General features: G+C 24.1%; 2 protein-coding genes across 3 annotated transcripts; one reads left to right on the top strand and one right to left on the bottom strand.

The window, feature by feature from the left end:
* The first annotated feature begins 121 nt into the window (after positions 1 to 121).
* Sax (type I BMP receptor saxophone) lies at positions 122 to 4,133 on the top strand. Of its 2 annotated transcripts, none has more exons than XR_012481001.1 (8): positions 122 to 433; positions 533 to 708; positions 1,031 to 1,226; positions 1,317 to 1,585; positions 1,657 to 2,297; positions 2,386 to 2,620; positions 2,740 to 3,089; positions 3,514 to 4,133. XR_012481001.1 is itself a non-coding variant. In XM_074259382.1 (8 exons), the coding sequence occupies exons 1-7, from the start codon at positions 373 to 375 to the stop codon at positions 2,875 to 2,877; spliced, it is 1,716 nt and encodes a 571-aa protein (XP_074115483.1). In that variant the 5' UTR covers positions 122 to 372; the 3' UTR covers positions 2,878 to 2,889; positions 3,514 to 4,133. The 2 variants fall into 2 exon arrangements, 1 of the variants encoding a protein (XP_074115483.1); XM_074259382.1 differs by having other exon boundaries at positions 2,740 to 2,889.
* Positions 4,134 to 4,382: 249 nt separating this feature from the next.
* On the bottom strand, positions 4,383 to 5,866 carry LOC141538090 (uncharacterized). Its single transcript, XM_074259386.1, has 2 exons — positions 5,534 to 5,866; positions 4,383 to 4,884 (listed from the first exon to the last, which is right to left on the bottom strand). Exons 1-2 carry the CDS (start codon positions 5,693 to 5,695, stop codon positions 4,459 to 4,461), a joined length of 588 nt encoding a protein of 195 aa, XP_074115487.1. The 5' UTR covers positions 5,696 to 5,866; the 3' UTR covers positions 4,383 to 4,458.
* Between the last annotated feature and the right edge of the window lie 9,621 nt (positions 5,867 to 15,487).

Raw genomic sequence — 15,487 nt, forward strand, 5'->3', positions numbered from 1 at the left:
AATGTTAAAAATTTTTTCAGCAGATGACATTACAGTCATCTTTCTCGGACTCTTGATGCACTCTTACGCTCTCTTACGCCGTAGCTAAAAAACACCGAAGAAGGTGTTATGTATTAGAGGATTGAGGATTAAAACCAAACATAACCGAATTGCATATTTTTTCCTACTCCTTCAATTAGAAGGTGTGAAGTGTTTAACTGTGCTTCATAAAAATAATTATACAGTGCAGTGATAATAAAAGCATCATGTGGACAAAAACTTTTTATTTTGGCATAACAAAGTCAATGAGATATAATTATTAATACTGTTATTCTCAATTTAAATGTATAGTACTTCAACAACCCATTGTTTCGACGCGCCTATAAATCAGAAATGGCGAATATTCTATGTATCATAATATTTATGATATCTTTAGGAGTTAAATCTTCTCAAGGTATAGCAGAATAATTAATTTTATTTAATTACTCAATTTATTTTATATTTATATGTTTATATAATTAAGATTTCTCTAAAAATATTAATTTGTCAATAGGGGACATACAACATGCACCATTATTAGATGATAAACAAAACAGTTTAGCCAGTGAAGAACCAACAGAATTTCCAAATCAAGAAAAATACGTCCATGGAATACAAAGAAAATTGACATGCTATTCGTGTGAAGCAGATGAATGTATAAAACCCGAATTTTGCCATGATGCAGCTGTTGTAAGTTTTATTACTTATTTTTATTCTAATATTTATCAAAATTTTTAAGTCGGTCTTACAATAAAATTTTAAGTAAAAATTAACTGTGATGAATTTATTGAAATAAAATTTCATTAATAATCTTACCTTTAAAATTATTACTGTAAATATTTTGATGACACTTTAAAAAAATTGATTACTGCATCAAAAAATATTTTCTGAATTTTCACAGAATAATTTTTAATAATTAAATATAACTCACTTGTATTTTATAATGAATTATTATCTTTGAAATATTCGTATGAAATTAATAATACAAATTTTATTTATTTAATTAAAACAGTGTTGGAAATCTACGGTCAGGGAAGTTGACGGTACAGAGAGGGTAAAAAGAGCATGTACTTCAATGCCTGATCAAGTATTGTTGACATGCAATAAAAAGCCTTCCAATAGTAAGTCAGAAGCTGTATACAACGTAGAATGCTGCTTTTCAGATTTGTGTAATAAAGGACCATTTCCAGTTTTAGAACCTTTAAGCGGTAAGTCAAACTAATAAATTTAGAAAATAATAATTTTCTATTTTATTTATTATAACTTAAAATTAATTAATGATAATAATAATTTTTTAGACAACGGAGAAAAATATGCCACTAAATTAGCTCTTTCAATTATGGGTTCAATAATAGTAGTTTCTATCATTATTGGTGGAATTATATTCTTTACATTATTGAGTAAAACGCGAAGAAAACGATCTTTAGTTCTAAAACGAAATAAATTATTAGTTGATCCTGAATTAGAACCTTCAATGTTACATTTTCCTTCTTCATCATTAACATCTTCGACCAATTATCATCCACATGAACTACGAGCTACTGCAGCGGGAGACAGTACATTAAAAGTGTGTATTTTTGTAGACATGAGCACTTGATTAATAATATTTAATGAATTTTTTTTTTTTTTTTTTCTCAGGAATACTTAGATGGTAGAAGCTTAACGAGTGGCTCAGGTTCGGGATTACCATTGCTTGTGCAACGTACTCTAGCAAAACAAGTGGCATTGGTTGAATGTCTCGGTAATGGAGGATCAAGTGGCTTCGGTGGAGAAGTTTGGAGAGGAGTTTGGCACGGTGAAAGCGTTGCGGTAAAAATTTATTTTTCGCGCGATGAAGCAGCTTGGGCACGTGAAACTGAAGTGTATTCACACCTTTTGCCATCACGCCATGACAATATTCTTGGCTATGTAGGAAGTGATATGACAAGTAGAGCTAGCTGCACACAATTATGGCTCGTAACTCATTATCATCCTCTTGGGTCACTTTATGATTATTTAAATCGTTCACCTCATCCATTGACACACCATCAAACACTTAATATTTGTCTGGGAATGGTAAATGGCCTATTATACCTTCACACAGAAATACATGGTACAAAAGGCAAGCCTTCAATAGCGCATCGTAATCTTAAATCGAAAAATATTCTTGTTAAAACAAATGGCAGTTGTGTAATTGCTGATTTCGCTCTTACAACAACACAAGAGCGGCTGAGTACCGATAGAATTGATTTACGACAAGGGACTAAGCGCTATATGAGTCCTGAAATATTATCGCAAACGTAAGTGTAAATTAATATAAACATATTCTTCCCTAGATTTTTAATAAATTTCAATACTAATTTTTTTTTTTTATTTTTTTCTATCAAGGATGAACGTCGAATGTTTAGAGAGTTTTCGACGTGCTGATATATACAGTCTTGGTCTGATAATGTGGGAAGTCTGTAGGCGATGTATTAGTAATGGTGTTGCTCTTGACTATGCTGCTCCATACTCGGAGTGGCTTTCAAGTAACACACAAGAACCATCAATTGAAGAGATGCGTAAATTAGTTTCTTATGATCAGCGTAGACCGCCTTTACCGAATCGTTGGCATTCAGATCCGGTATGTATTAGTATTTTATTTTAAAATATTCAAAGTGAAATTAATTATTTAAATTCCTTAAATATAAAATGAAATTACTATTTAGTAATAACTTATTTTTTTTTATTTGTTATAAACAGACTTTATCCGGTATCGGAAAACTCATGAGAGAATGTTGGCACGGCAAACCAGCAGCACGATTACCAATTCTTCGAGTTAAAAAGACATTGATAAAACTAGCAGCCAATGATTCTCGTGTTCACTTAACAATTGACTGACCAGAGATTATAGTAATAATTTCATACATATATTTATTTTTATTATTATTATTAATATTTCACTGATATCTCATTCTAATCAAATATTCAAATATTTTCATATTAAATCGTAACTCCCTCCAGTGTTTTATATTACACTTGAAAGAGTATGTTGATTGTTTTAAATATTTGTTAATTTTTAATCATTTATCGACATCATCACCATAATTAAGGTAGTAGTCTGCTAACTTGTTTTTTTTTTCTTTTTTTACGTCTTTCGGGATATTTTTTTTTTTTTTTTTCTAAAATAGGGAAAATATAATTCAATCGTTTTATTTTTGTTTAATACATTATTATTGATATCTAAGAGTATACTAAAAAATATTTTTGTATTTAATTTTACATTTTCTTATAATTATTATTATAATTGTTATTGTTATTGTTATTGTTATTTCTAGTTGTCAAAGTAGGCGCCTAAAAAAAAAAAAATTGTTGGCCGGTCCCGGTGATTTTGACTTTTGAAGACATTTGAATCAATAATGTCGAATAGATTGAGCTACAGATTTGTTATTCTCGTCGAAACTACAATTATGAAATTTTGTATAAAAATAACAGTCGATAAATGTCGCAAAATAACGGTGATTTTTTTTTTTTCAGACAAATCGTGCTATAAAATGAAAAGTTAGAGGTGAAAAAAAAAATCTTAGTCTAAAAAACAAAGTTATTTAAAATCAAATTTGAAGGCATTGTTCAAATTTTGAACAAATTTAGCACTCAAGGAGTGCTCTCGAACTTTCGTTATAACTTTGTTAATATTTTAAATTTCGGTCTGAAATTTTTACAGAGAACTTAAAATATTTACTTTATAAAATAAGTAAAAAAAATCGATTGTTCTAACCTACGTTATCAGACTACTACTTTAAGGTAAAATTTAACTTTTCATGTCATTTTTTTATTTTAATACAAGTGTACTGTAATGAAATCCCATATATAAGTAAATTATATAGAAATTTATTCGAAATTTTTTGTAAAATATTATAAATTTTTGTATGAATTAATAATAACATAATATGTACAGTGAACTTTTAGAATAGGTATTAATAAAACTACTTATTAATTTTTATTATTCGAGTTATTTTGAGTATTCTTAATTGTTAAAGTATCATTTTTTTGGTAATAAATAAAATGATAGTTATCTTATTTTCACCTCGACAATTCAATACTTGTGTCAATGCGTTTAAAAATGTCAAATTTATATAATTTTACAATATAAATAACTATCGATATACATCAAACTGAAACATTATTTATATTATTAGTATTTAAAAAACTTATCTACTAAAAATTACATTTAATGAAAACTCTTATGGAATTTTTTTATTTAACCAAAATAATGTATACTAATCATGTAAAAATATCACGTAACAAACAAACAATTTATTTAGTAAAATTGAATATTAGTTTTGAAATATTTTAAATTATAAATTTATAAATTCAGGTACTCAGGCATTAATTCTATCAAGAAATTTTATAAAAGGTTTAAAAATTATTTATTAATTAAAAATTAGAAAACTTAAAAACAATTAAATTACATTAGTGAAATTATACATGTTCTTCGTTTCTTTTTGACAATGATAATAATTTTTCTAAAAGTGTACTATAATTAGATGGATCAGTTCCGCGACACATTGTAATGAAGTTTTCAAATGTACATTGATCGCTAGCAGGGCATCGAAGATAAATTAAAAATGCATACCTCCATACTAACGGCTCTCCTTTCTCAGATTTTAATAATATAAGAAATAATTTTAGAACCGATGGCCACTCTTCACTTAGTAAAGCATTTCTAATTTCTATTGGTGCAAAAGTTTTACTAAATGCTGACGCTACATTAACTCTTGTAAGAGGAGCAGTTAAACTTGTTATGCAGTTAGCAACAACATGGTGGTCTAGATCAGGCTCAAGAGTTCCTTTCCGTTTTAATAATTTTTGGTGACGTCGTCGACGAATAAGTTCCAAGGCTTTTTCCTAATAAAATTTATTAATGTTAAAATTTTTATGAAAATTTATTTTAATTACATCACTCTTAATAAATAAAATAATTCTAATGATACTGAAATCAGCAGACATTAAAAAAAAAAAAAAAAAAAAAAAATCAGTACTAAAAATATTTAAAAAAATTTCATTATTTATATTTTTAATTTCTACTAGTAGAATTTAAAAAAAAAAAAAAAAAATTATGAGACTGAAAATTTTTCAAATCGTTTTTTAATAAATAAATTTTTACTGAGAAATTAACAACAATTTTTTATAAATATTATATCAGTACTAATTTATTTTTATAATAAAACTAAAAAATTGTCAGATGTTTGCTAATTCTAGTATTTTAATAAAAAATTTTCATGACATTAAAGTTAGCTGTCATTTGACAATTTTTAAATTTTCTTTAACAAAAAAATTTTTTCTAAAAAATTATTTAAAAAAAAATTGCATTTTTAATTTATTAAAATTTCTACAAGTCTATTTTTTTAATAATTTTTTTTGCTATAATTTATTTATTAAAAAAAATTAAAACAATTGTTAAATGACAGCTAAATTTAATGTCATAAAATTTTCTTTAAATATTTGATGATTTCAATGTCATTAAATTAATCATAATAATATAAAACATACTAACCACACTCCTTTTGCTAGCTACTCTAGGTATAACGTCAGAAACAGCCTCTTGTTGATCCTTTGCAGTTGATGGATTATTTTTGCCAACTACTTGAGGTGTAGCGTCAGAAATATAATTTGAATCCTCTGCAGTTGATAAATGATCATCAGAATTGTCAGACATTCTTGTTATATCACTTAAACTTATTTTTTCTTTTATAAAAATTCGTATTTATTGCTTGTTTATTATCTCTTATTTATGTGAATATTCAAGAGAAATTTTCTAACCTCTTTCTTTATTATTCTAACCTCTTTCTTTATTATTGTTTGTATTTTTTGTATTTAATGTGTTCCACTCTTATAATTTAGATGAAAAATATGAAAATATATCATGTAAGCAAACTATTCGTAACGTGATTGGTCAAATATATCATAAGCATGAAAATATATGTAAACCCTAAACTCAGGCGCGCGCTTGCGCGCGCAAATTTGAATTCTAGTATTATTTTATTAGATATGAATGGTTGATCTCAACGCTCCCTGTGATTTACATCAAGAACTTAAATAATAACTGGAGATGAATAATTTTATAAAATCATATGCGGACAATAATTGAGCTCAGCATTATATATTTAATTGAGCTCAATAATGAGAAATAGTCATCGGTGAACACCAAGTTGGAAGTGAGTATTCATAATTTTATCAATATTTCATTAAGATAAAATTAAGATTTAATAAAAGTAGAAAATTTTTTTTTAAAAATCCTCTCAAGCGTTACCTTTTAGCTTCTTTTTCAAGATATCCTATTAGTCTCTAAAAAATATTAAAAATGTAGCCATATCTCTGGGGAAAAAAAAAAAAAAAAAAAAAAAAAAAAAAATTTAATTGGTTTTATGAATCAAAAAAAAAATTTTAAAAAAAGATCAACAATATGACGTAATTGAAATATTTAAAATTTTTCAGAGGTTCTAAAGATGAAATTTTCAAATTAAATTTTCTTGTTATAATTTGTTTGTTAAAAAAATTCTAAAAATTATCAGATGTCTCTCATGTCACTCAACTTCAGTGTCATATTGAAATAGGATAGAATTAGGAATCATTGAAAATTTTTGGAGTTCCTGGATTTATTATTAATTTAATGATCTATCATAGTTCACCAGATTTTTGGTGCTATTGGGTATTTAAATGAGCATTGTTGTAGCAAGATGCGTCAATTTGTTAAAAATTTTTAACCATTTTAATTTTTAGCTGAAGAAATCAAAATTTTTCTTATAGTAACCTTCTTGTTGAAATAGTACATTACACACCTAGGGAAGTAAATAAGAAAGCCTCAGATCACATTACATATAATCTGAGACATTTCTTACTTTACTTCCCTGGGTGTGTAATATACTATTTTTTTTATTTGGAAAAAAATAATTCTAGATAGACAACTTGCGAACTTTCATCCGAAATTATTTCTTCAAAATTTATAACAAAATTCTAAGGAAGATCCAAGTTATTTTGGAGCAAGCAGAAATTTTCTTAGCTCAAAAAAATTTGACTGTGTTCGGGAAATTTTTATTTAATTCAATAAATTATTAGTCTTCCTTAAAAATTTTTTGAATTAAAAAAATTTACTCTAGAGTAAAAAAATTTTGCCATCTATGTATGAAAAAAACTTTGAAATTTTTCAAATATCGGTAAGAAGACTTATGTTTATGTCAATAATTTATGTTTTTTTTTTGCATTAATTTTTCAAAGTTTTTTTTTCAGATATGAACGGATATATATTAAACAAATATGAAAACATTTGGACATAAAAAATTGTTCATATATATTTTCAGCAAAAAAAATAAATTGGATATATATAGCATATGATTTTTTATATCTTTGCTTACATGTTCTCATAAATATTTTTTTCATGAAAATAGCTAAATTTTAGACTTGATCATTAGATAAATTTTTTTGACGTAAAATGTCCGAATTATATTAAATATTAATTTTCCGAGTTCATAAAATGAATTTCCAATTGATCGAAATTTATTTATTGATTTCTTCTATCGATATGTACAAAATATATTTAGATATATATCGCTTTAAATAAGTAACTTGAAATCAAAGATCTATTATATTTAGTTGCATAGAGTTAATATTATAGTGTTTTGGGGATATAATTAGTAAACTAGCGTATCGTCAGTTATTAGCAGTAATTTATTATTTTTAAACTATGTTAAGTTATAACTGATAATTTGATATAAATAGTTTAATTATGAAGGGTCACACCAATCAAAATTATTATACAACACCGTCATTACATGTTTCTATATTATATTATAGTATTCATAGTTAATATAAGACATATTATATAATAAATAAAAAAAATTGACTCGAATATATTACTATTTAAACTTATAATTATATAAAGTATCAAATGTAAAATTCACTCATTTAAACAATTAGCTATTAAATTATTTTACATCTAAACAAGTATCGACGTAAAAAATAAAATATGGTTAATTAACCACGATATATTAAATAAATTGTCCACAAATTTATTTCTTAAAATTAAGCTTACATACTAAACTGATAATGATAATGATAACATACAGTTTAACAAATTAGTTAAATTTAACTCATCTGTCGTTATCTTTCTTAAAGTAACATTGATATGCATTATAAACTATCAATTACAAAATGTTCAGTAATAATTAATGATAGATCTTCATCATTTAGATTTAAATAAAATATTACAATTTTGTTTTTTTTATATTGCTATTTTTAATTTACTACACTGCCGTGCTAAACACAAAGATTATAACTCACGACAAGAAACAAATAAAACATTATCTCCGCTCTTATATTAATTAATAAGAAAAAAGAAAACTAGATTCGAGAGAAATAATCTTTCCAATAAATTTATTTGGAAGAAAATAGGCTGTGGCGCTTCAAGAATTTTTTACCTTGATTTTCGTTATCTTGTTTATTAGAAACAAATTTCTTTAATCGGTAACTATTGTCACCTTGAATCAAGATTTATTATCTTCGATTGATACTATTAAATTTTTTTATCAAAGAATTATTTCCGAAAATTATCAATAATTTTGATTTCTTTTATATGAACTTTTTTCTCATGATTTTAGAACTATTTTCTTTAATTATTTTTTAATTAAAACTTTAATTTAAAAAAAAAAAAAAATTATTTTGTTTAAGAAATTCTTTTTTTTTTATCAAATTAATTTTTTTAATAAATTAATTTTCTTATTAAATTAGTTTTTTTATTAAATTGATTTTTTTATCAAATTAATTTTTTTTTATTAAATTAATTGTTTTAATAAATTAATTTTTTTTTAAATTAATTATTTGTAAAATAGTTTTAAATTAAAGTTTTTTTATCTAAAATAGCAAAATAAATCTTTTAAAAATACAAAAAATTAATTATGTCTTGAACCAACGTTACCGCATGTCTTAATTCTCGATAAAAAATTAGTAGGTGAAGAATATGTGTACCTTGTTTCAAAATAATAAAATGCTTCATTGAAGTAAAAAATTTTTTTTTTAATTTTAACTGATTCAAGAATTTTAATTTTTTGAATCTCGAATTAAGCTCTAGAATGAAGAAAAGTGAATAATAATCTTCAAACAAGATTAATATTTTGAAAAAAATATTCTTCTTGAATCAAGTAATTTTTTATGATTATAGAGTATCTCTTCACCAAAATTAATTACGCAGCAAGCAATCTTAACGATTATCAAACGTAATTAAAATTTTTAAAACAAAATTTTTGTCCTTAGTTACTACCTTTGTGCTGAGCATGGTAATGGGAATTAGAGTCGATTGAAATATCCCGTTAATTATCAATATTTGGGTTTAAATAGCTATTCGGATAAAAAGCAATAAGAATGTATCTAATTTCAAGCAATTTAAAACAATCAATTAAATTCCATTCAAATATAATCGTGAGCTCCATTGATATTTATTCATACAATTATATAATTAAACTAATTTATTATTTACTGAAATTATTAACACTATTACTTTAAATTTAATAATTATTACAATTGGCACCGAATTTTTTCAATTTAATAAATTTATATTTATTTTTCCATACATTTACTTCTCATTCGGTGATGGTATTTCTGAGTAGACATTTTCGTCTATACAATAAACCTATCTTCAAAATGAATTGTTCCGCAGTCTTAAATAGTTAAAATATATAACATATGTACCATTAAATACTTTAAATAACATTTTTTTATAAACAACAATCATGAAAAGTAATGTTATTGTTATTTAGGTATATTTATGAAATGTTTTGTTACATACTAGAAATGTATTAGTTTTGATGTTCGATTGTCTGCATAAATAGACACCTACCATAAAAGATTAATTTCAGAAAATCGCACTTCTTTTCCTCTCCTAAAACTTAATTTTTATTTAATTATTCTGTTTGATAAATTATTTATGTTTATTTATTATGTAAAAGCATATGAAGAGCAATGCTTTAAATCCTTGTGCATCATACATAGATTTATCATTTCTTCTTTACATTTTTTTATTTAGTTAATGTGATTTTTTATATTCATAAAAAAAAAATACAATAATCGGCTAAATAAAATTCTATCACTAAAAAAAATATATATCACAATATACTGATAATATACATGAGCATTTATAGGCAAGGAGGCGGGAGAAAGCAAAATGAGATATACTTGTATTCGCTCATAGAAAATAGCACTAGTGCGAAAAGTGACAATTTTTAAAAATTTTAGAAATTACTTACAATAAATTACGTATATTTTATAACACGCAAATATTGCTTTAAAGAATGGAATTTTATGAGCCACCACAATTGCTAAAAATGTGGTTGTTGGAGTTGAGCTTGGAGCGAATACTACACTGATAGAAAAACAATCTTGATTCAAGAAACTTTTTTTCTTCAAAATTTGAACTCTTGAAACTAGATATAGATGTATTTCTTTCAAGAATTTTTGTCTCTTGGTTCAAGATAGGCGATAACATTGATTCAAGATGTTACCGACTTGTGTTAAGAATGGCTTTTTTTTTGAGTCATTAATTTACTTATTTCCAAGAAATAATTTTTTTTCGGTATAACAATTAAAGACTATTTAGTTTTTGAAATATACTTTGATGAATTGTTTTAAGTTTTTTAAACGATAATGTTATTTTGGTTGAAAAACTAAATGTATCGATTGAAGATAATATAGCTCTTAAGCCAAGAAAATCTAAATCAAGACAAGAAATTCTTAAAGCAAAATAATCATTTGTCTTCCAAAATAAATTCTTAGATCAAGAAAATATCTCTTGAGTCAATATAAATTTTCTATCAGTGTAGTGTTCTAAAATGTTATTTAAAACACATTTTTTTTTTTCACATTATATATTTATACACGGAAAAAAAATTTTTTTCTTGAATCAAGAAAATTATAAGGAAGACTGAAGTTATTTTGAAGCAAGAAGAAATTTTCTTGGCTTAAAAAAATTTAACTTGGTTCAAAAAATTTTAACTTCATTCAAGAAATTTTAAGACTTCCTTAAGATTTTCTTGATTTAAGAAAATTAACGCTTAACTTGAAAAAGAAGATTTTTTTTCTTTCTGTGTACACTTTAAAATTATAATTTCTTACGTAAATCATTTATAAACAATTTTGTTTCGGCAATTTCGTAAAAAAATGTTTCATTCAGATTTCTTGAGTTACCTCATTTTGCTTGCAAATGAATTTTTTTTTTTTTTTTACAAATAACTTAAAATTAATTTCAACTATACGAATTTATTAAAAATTTATCGGATTTAATTTTTAAAAAAATCAATTTACTGCTCAGGTATCTCTTCTTACTTCTTCATCCCCTAAATATACATAGACTGTATTTAAATTTATTTAGCTTCTAAGCCATTATGCAATCACATAGTCTAGTATTTTTTAAATTGACGTAGCAGTATACCTTCACTATTTGCGAAAACCTAAGTTGAATTTAATTAGTTTCTCTTCAATTGAGTTCGTATATTTGTTTAAACAGATCGATCGATTCTTAAAAACTTTTAAAGACTCTAATGTACTATAAACTGATTTTATATAATTCTACGAAAAATAAAAATATGCGGTGAAAAAAACATAGGGATTTTTCTTATTTTTGCATAGGAAAAATTCCTATGTTGACATAGGAATTTTTTCAATGTTAACATAGGAATTTTTTTTTTATTAACGTGATAGAAATATCCACGTGACATAGGAAAAATTCATTTATGACATGAAAAAAAATTTTTTTTTTAATTGAAAAAAAATAGAAATCGAAAAAACACCATTCTAAAATTTTCAAAATATTTGTAGAAAATGTCAAAGTTTCATATGAAACAAAGAAAAAAGAAATTAGAAATGTTTATCATTGAGAAATTCGGAGTTTTTTCTGAAAATCTAAAAAATAACGATGAAGATAGGTTCGAATAATTTTTTTCTATTTTTTCCTAAAAAGAACATTTAATAAAAAAAATTAAAAAAAAAAAAACGTCCCGATAAGTCAATTTTTGAAAAAGTTATGGCAATTTAAGCCACACCGTCCATAATCTGGTGGATTTTTAATTTTTTCGAAATGTAAAGCAAAATTTGAAAAAAATTTCCTCGAATTTTTTTTATCACAATAAACCGACTGTATATCACTGTTTTACTTTCAAATTATCTGAAATTGCTCGAATGAGAAAATTTTTATGTAAATTTGTAATTATTAAATTAAGTTACATAAATTTTAGTGATAAATGAATTTTTCCTAAGTAACATGGATATTTCTATCATGTTAATAAAGAAAAAATTTCCATGTTAACATTAGAAAAATTCCTATGTTAACATTGGAAAAATTTCTATGTCAACATAGGAGTTTTCCCTATGCAAAAATACGAAAAATCCCTATGTTTTTTTTACCGTGTACAATTTTCTGTGCTGAACAATTCTGCGGCTTCTAGTATCTCTAATCAGAAAATTTAACGTTTAAAAATTTTTAAATTGTTTCTTTTTTTTAAGGGAGTACTGTCGCATCTACAATAGTCTTCTTTTTACAATGTACTTTTTCGTAAATTACAAGTATCAAGTAGTGCAACGATCAGAAAATAATTGTACAAACAATATTCAATATCAACTTTTAGTAATTTGGAACAATTTTTTCTGCAGTTTAAAACTTTTTATTTTTTAATTTTTTCACTAGGATTAATTCTTTTAAATTTAGTTTTTTCAATTTTTTTTCGGTAATTTTAGAACCGTCAGCACTAACTCAAATTTTCAATCTGAAAATTTCGTCCTCAACATAATTTCAAATTTTGTCAATTTAATTATGAATAGAATTCAAATTTGCGCGCGCAAGCGGGCGCATGAATTTAGAATTTGCATATATTTTTATGCTTTGATATATTTGACCAATCACGTTACGAATGGTTTGCTTACATGATATATTTTCATATTTTTAATCTAAATTATAAAAGTGGATAGAAACATAAAAAATTTTAAATATAAAAATTAAAAAATCTCAATAGTTCAAAAAAGTTTATCACAATTTGTGTCTAAACTTTTTGAATTATTAATAATGCGAATCGATCAATTTCTGCATCACCAAATTTAAAAGGTGTTTTATTTTGTAGTACACATAACTTTTTAAAAACACTTGCATTAAAATTCTACTATAGGTCATCGAAATTAAATGATTTCAAATATCTTTTTCTTTTTATCGCGTTCATTCATTTATACAGTCTGAAATTATTTAATTTAATCTAGCTAACTTAAACTAATAACTCGAAGTTTTGAACAAGATGATATGAAGCATAAGATAAATATTAACAACAAATAAACAAAGACTATAGAAACAAATATTAATATAGTATATAATTTGAACTATTAAATATTTGAAATGAGCTTTATTTCATTGTTTTATTTGTGCTCTCTTTCGATATGTTTCATTAATTAATTGCTATATTTTATTTTTATTTTTTTTTTTCTATATTTTTACATACTTATCTATTGAATATATTTTTCAAACGAATATATTTAATCGGGTTAAATATTTTTAAGACCCATTTAATGCATAAAAATGAAAATTTCCAACTGCCTAGACTTTTTAGCTATATTGTTTTCATTCAATAAATTTTTACCTCTATAAGTTCATTATTTATGAACTTATTACTTAGCTTATTATTTCAATATTTTAAAACTGTACAATTAACAATGTCATTAGTAGTAATTAGTCACTATAGTAACGAAAATAGTTATGAAAATGTAATTTGTTAGAAATATCCTCTTAAATTTTAAAGTTTAAGAATTTTTTTAACTTTTAATGACGGAAAAGTAAATGTATCACAAGACCTCACATTCATCTCATAATTTTAACCTAATAAAAACATTTTTTTTTTTTAACAATATAGATTGACGTTATTAAATCTTTAAGCCAAAACATGACAATATGTTAAATGTGTACTTTTCATACTAATACTCTAATTATAATAGTAATTAATCATAAATAATAGTAATACTTAGTTTTAATTTAAATATATTTGAGTATTAAATAATTATAATTAAATTAATTTATTACTGAATTTTAGTTTTCCGTATATACACGCGATGTACACTTACTAAAGTATCATATTATCGACGAGAGCACTGTTCGATTGATTGTCATCTTTATAAAACCACAGTCCAAAATATTCAATTCAAAAATATTATTTAAAATTTTTAATCAATTAAGGTAAATATTTGGAAGTGGGTTCTACTTTATTTTTATTAACTTTTTTTTTTAATTATTATATTTCACTTTTATGATACCGCTTGTAAAAATCAAAAATACATTTTTCAATTGCTAACAAAAATTTTATATTGGCCAAAAATCGTTAATTAAATATCTCCACATGAATTTACACAGAAAGAACAAGATAACACTGGATATCATCCCAGATTATACTGAGTGAAAAAAAATTTCAGATAGTAGCCAATATAATCCAGATTACAATGAGTATAATCCAGATATCACCCAGTATAATCTGGATATCACCCAGTATAATTTGGATATCACCCAGTATAATCTGGATATCACCAAGTATAATCTGGATATCACCCAGTATAATCTGGATTATAATAGCTACTATCTGAAAATTTTTTTTCACCACAGATATCACTGAGTATAATTTGGTATAATATCCATCGTCATCTTGCTCTTTCCGTGTACTGACCATTAATCTATTTTTTTTCGTATCATTTGTGTAAAAAAAAAATAATTTAACAAAAAAAAAATTTTTTTTAATTTTTTTGCAATTTCTGCAATTTTTTTTTTTTTCAATCTAAAAATTAAAAGTTTTGAAGTTCTGTAAATTAATTATTTTATTTATTCTGAGCTGTGAAAAAAAGTCATTATTCAATATCAACTTTTAATATTTTTATTAGTTTAAATATTGTGGACCCTACTTTCGAATAATTACCTTAATTAATGAGAGGTCAAATGAAAATGTTTATGGGTATAAGGATATACTCGATTGAATACTTTACAGGAAAGTTTTATAAACCAAAAGTTAGTTAATATATTTATAGACTAATTTTTATTTAATTATTTTCAAAATGCGATAAAATTTCGTTTTTGTTTTTTAATTTTTGCAACATGTTTAAATGTTATTTCTACTGAAATTATAAAAATTATATTATTGATCAAAACATAGAAATTTGGAAGAATTTATAGCAAAAAGTCCATAATCTATTTTTGATAAAAAAAAAAAAAAAATAACTTTAATCGAGAACACAATAATTAAAAAATTTTTCAATTTTTTTCAATAAGTTTTAAACTCGAAAAAGTTATAAAATATAGTTAATCTAACAAAATGCATACATAAAGTTAAGTACAATTATTATATTATAAATAAAGTATTCTTCTTAGATATCAAAAAAATAATTAAATAAAACATTTGTACTTGCAGTATAGAGCAGTCATTTGTAGCATATATCATCAATATAT

The sequence above is a fragment of the Cotesia typhae genome, unplaced genomic scaffold (genome assembly GCF_013202065.1).
Source record: "Cotesia typhae breed Kobodo isofemale line unplaced genomic scaffold, CoteBio_Ctyphae contig_20, whole genome shotgun sequence".
NCBI lineage: Eukaryota > Metazoa > Arthropoda > Insecta > Hymenoptera > Braconidae > Cotesia > Cotesia typhae.